At 34.7% G+C, this 4,602-nt stretch overlaps 1 protein-coding gene across 1 annotated transcript; it reads right to left on the bottom strand.

Moving 5' to 3' along the window:
• Nucleotides 1-1,526: 1,526 nt before the first annotated feature.
• LOC115960193 (rust resistance kinase Lr10-like) lies at nucleotides 1,527-2,374 on the bottom strand. The gene has a single exon (XM_031078966.1). The coding sequence runs from the start codon at nucleotides 2,328-2,330 to the stop codon at nucleotides 1,527-1,529; it is 804 nt and encodes a 267-aa protein (XP_030934826.1). The 5' UTR covers nucleotides 2,331-2,374.
• Nucleotides 2,375-4,602: the final 2,228 nt, after the last annotated feature.

Raw genomic sequence — 4,602 nt, 5'->3', positions numbered from 1 at the left:
TTTTGATCCTTTTTTTTTTTCTTTTTTTCTTTTATGGAATCATTTTGATCCTAAAGTTATGAAAGTATTGTCATTTTAGTACTTGTAATCTCACTTGACACACAAACACGTAGCTAACAGAAGAATTAGGAATAATTAATTACTAGTATTAAAAAACCACATCTTCATCTAAATAAAAAAAAAAAAAAAAAAATTAAAATCAACATCAAAAAAGAAAAAAGAAAAAAGAAATAATGATTTTCTAAAGAAAATAAATAAATAAATGAAAAAAAAAAACACTCTAGCTTCATTTTATTTTCTTTCATTTCTTGCGAAAGTTAGCGTTGCCTATGATCAAACCATTCCAATTCTTGGAACAAACCTCACTGAGTATTTCTCTAGAAGAAGATTTGAGGTTTGGATTTTATTCTCTCTCTCTCTCTCTCTCTTTCTCTAGCTTCCTCCATTTGTTTGTACATTTATAAGATGCTGGGGGAAACTCAAAATTTCAAGAAAAGTTCAAACATGTTGACCTTCATTTGGGCAAGTAAGGGATTGGGACATTCTGATTTCAATATGGTATGCAGAGTCCAAGTTAGGCGTGATTCATAAAGCCGAAGTTGTATATTCATAGACAATTTTAATTCCTTCCCACACACAAATAAATAAAGCTGTGCCCTGTTATCTCGTGCACCTAAATTTTTGCTACATTTTGTGCACTTCAATTAGTACAAGACGAATACGTAAAAACCTAAAAATAAAAGAAGTCATATTTTCAAGAGCTAAAACACGAATATTTTCATTCAATGGGACAATTCTAATTGAGCAGCCTGGTTGATTAAGGAATATTAATTATCTGCACAACAATAATTTATCCTCTGTAAGAGGCAGGGCAGCCACTAATTATCTGCGCAACAATAATTTATCCTTTGTATGATAATAACATGAATTAATTGCTTAACCATGCATATGAGTACTGAATATATAAATAGGAGTAAAGCAATTTATACAACTGGGCTATTGCCACTCCAAAATATATTGCCTGGATTTTCAGCATTGATTATTATTAACTTAATCATTACACATTCACAATTATAAAGTTATAAATATTTTTTTCCTCTTTTTTTTTTTAGAAAATATATATTTTTCCTCTTAAAAAGACTTTAACAAATAAAAATACCATGCACTAAGCAAAGAAAGAAAAATTGTTGTAGGTAAGGATAGTTATCATAAATCAAGGGACCAATTATTTGTCACACAAAAATATGAAGTGTCTTTATGTTATCATATACGTGAAGAATAATTGCCCTAGTCGTGCTGTGGTGTTAGCTTTCCCTTGCATTTAAAGTTTTAGCCGATTGACTTGATTCACCTGATTGAAATGATGAACTAGTTGAATTTAAATTGTCTCCTACATCTCTTGTCTGTCTCGTTGGTGATGATGATAGGAAAGGTTTGGAAGGCATTTGTAAGCATTCAACTTCTCCTTCAAGCATTTCTACAACTTTGTTCATTGAAGGACGGTCACTAGGCTTCATTTGTATGCACTATAATGCGACTATGATCATCTTCTTAACATTTTTCTTCTCCTCCTCTGTGGCATCTTCTATTTCTATGTCATTTCCTTCACTAAATTGACCATAGACCCAAGTTGGGAAGTAAATTTGGCTTGAATGGTCAGCAAATATATTCACGTTCTTTCTTCTACTTGCCATTTCCAACAATAACATGCCAAAACTATAAACATCAGCTTTGTAGGAGACCCCTCCAATGTTTTTATTGAACAACTCTGGAGCTATATATCCTAGTGTTCCTCTTGCAGCAGTCAAAGACACTATGCTATCATTTGCTGGGTAAAGTTTTGCAAGCCCAAAATCAGAAACTTTGGGAATGAAGTTCTCATCGAGAAGAATGTTATGAGGCTTGATATCAAAATGCAGAATTTGCATGTCACATCCTCGATGTAGATATTCAATCCCACGAGCCACTCCAAGAGAAATCTCAAATATTTTCTCAATACTTAACAGGATACAGATACTTTCTTCTTGAGGAAAAATGTATTTTTCAAGAGAGCCATTAGGCATGAATTCATATATAAGGGCGCGCTTTGGCCCCTTAGCACAGAAGCCAATGAGTTGCACCACATTCACATGGTGAATTCTTCCAATTGTTGCAACTTCGCTGATAAATTCTTGCCCATTAGCTTTGGAGTTACCCAACATCTTTATACCTACAAAAGAGCCACTTTCAAGCTTTCCTTTATATACAAAGCCATAACCTCCTTCAGCCAATTTGTCCTTGAAACCTTTGGACATCTTCTTAATTTTTGAGTAAGTGTACCTAATTGGCATGAGGTTAATTTGGCTTTGCAGAAATTCTTCAATAGCATCATACATTGATAAACGCCTCCTACACCACTTATATATCAATAGGGCCACCACACACGGAGTCCCAAATACCATTTTTGCAGCAATGAGTAATAGCACTGTGCAGGAACATCACCGAAAAAACGATGAGAAAACAAATTTGTTGTTGCATGCTGTCAGCTATTTTATTTTTTAGTTGAAAAATTAGTTAAACTTAAAAAAACTAAAGTGCTTTCCTAATTCTGGTAATTAAAATTCACACACAATATATGTGGTTGAGTTCTTAAAATACTCTACCATATAAAATTCTTTAAATTTTTACCCATTGAACCAAAATAATTAATCCAGTTGATAAAAAAAATAGTAATCCAGGGAAAAAAAAAAAAAAGCTGTAAATCTCTCTTTCTCCCACAGCAATTCCAGTGGCACTTTCCATTTTCATTTCACTCTCTTTCTCTATCTCATTGGTCCTCCTTACCTCGATTCGTCCATTCCCTTTTCTTCGGAAGAGTGCCACCATGAGACAGCTGTGGCACCGGTGAAGGGCTGATAGAGGTGATGATGCAGCCAAGCAATGGATCTGGGTTCGGTGGCTGTTCTTGGGCCGAATCGGGTCTGGGTTTTATGGGTTTGGTGGTGGTGTTTGATTTATGTCGCCAACTCTGTGGTCAATGTAATTGTTCACTTTGATTTGGTATCTGAAAAGTTCAGCGATGTTCCATTGTCAGATACCAGCTGACGATGTTAATTTTGAGCTGGGGATTTTGGAAGGCTTTGTACAAATCATAATTCCAATGGAAGTTGCTTTGAGACATGGGGATGAAAGAATATGGGTAAAGAAATTTTGGTCCAAATTATTCGTCATCTCAGAATCATTTGAATCTTTGATTCCAATGTGTTTCACAAGGAATGGTGATGTCATAATGGGGGTAAATGAAAGAAATTTACTTTTATGGCCTGTTTGGGAGTTTGAAAATGGAGGGGGAGTAGAGTAAAAGGAGGGAGAGTAATTCAATTACATTGTTTGGAAGTTTTTTTAAGGAATGAGGGGGAGGGATTTGGAGGGGTTTGGAGGGGTTTCAACTACCTCTAACCCCTCCTTTTTAATTCCCCCAAATTGGACAGATTTGGAGGGAGAGTAGAGTAGAAAAATTATTGATCAATCCAATTTCCTAATTTAACCTTTTTAAATTAACAAAATTACAAACAGATTATTCAAATAATTTTTGTTTGTTTCCCGAGAAAATATGAGAAAAAAATTTGAATCTGACTATTTACTGTTGTTACTGACTTTGCAAATAAGGCAATCCAACAAGAAAAATTCAAGCTCACGATGAAATACAAATTCCATTAGAAATTGAAACCCTAACAACAAAATCAAAACGAAAAAAAAAAGAGAAGCAAAACGATTCGGATTGAACCTGCAAAAAATTCAAAGCAAAACCAAAACCCACATCCAATCTGAGAGAGAGAATCAGAGTGAGAGAGAAAGGATCGGAATGAGAGAAAGAGAGAATCCACCATCGCCGCCGATCTCCAAACCACCACGCTGTCGCCGCCGATCTTCAGTCCCTGCTGCCGATTTTGATATCCAATCCATGCCGATCTGAGAGACCCACAACAAAAATTCAAAACAAACCAAAACCCACATATAATCTGAGAAGAGAATCGGAGTGAGTGAAAGAGAGGATCGAAATGAGAGAAAGAGAGAGAATCCACCATCGCCGCGGCTCCAAACCTCCACGCCATCGCCGCCGCTCCAAACCACCACACCATCGCTGTCGATCTCCAATCGCCGTGCTCCGACACGACGGTGGCTCGCTCCGACGGGTTCTCCTTGGGGTTCGGCAGGAAATCCTCTTTCTTCTTCTTTCGTTTTTTTGGTTAAACTCTTTCTGCTTCAACCAAACAGGTATATACAATAAAGAAAATTCAATTTAATTTTTAAAAATTATTTTATAATATTTTTTAGGTAATAAAAATTATTTTATAATAGTTAATAGTAGTTTTATATATATATATATATATATATATTTTTGATGGATATTAGTGATATTTAATGGAATGAGAATGTTGATTAAATAATTATTTAATCTAACAAATTAATCATAGACTAATGTGTTAAGTCAATTTTCAAATAAGGGTAAATTTGTCTATTTAAATTATTTTTTCTCTTCTCCATCCTAATTTTTAAAACATCCAAACAAGGAGAATGACTAATTACTCCCTTCCCCCTTACTAATTCTAAAAACATCCA

Source organism: Quercus lobata, chromosome 9 (genome assembly GCF_001633185.2).
Source record: "Quercus lobata isolate SW786 chromosome 9, ValleyOak3.0 Primary Assembly, whole genome shotgun sequence".
Classification (NCBI taxonomy): domain Eukaryota; kingdom Viridiplantae; phylum Streptophyta; class Magnoliopsida; order Fagales; family Fagaceae; genus Quercus; species Quercus lobata.
This window is presented reverse-complemented; position numbering and strand designations above follow the sequence as displayed.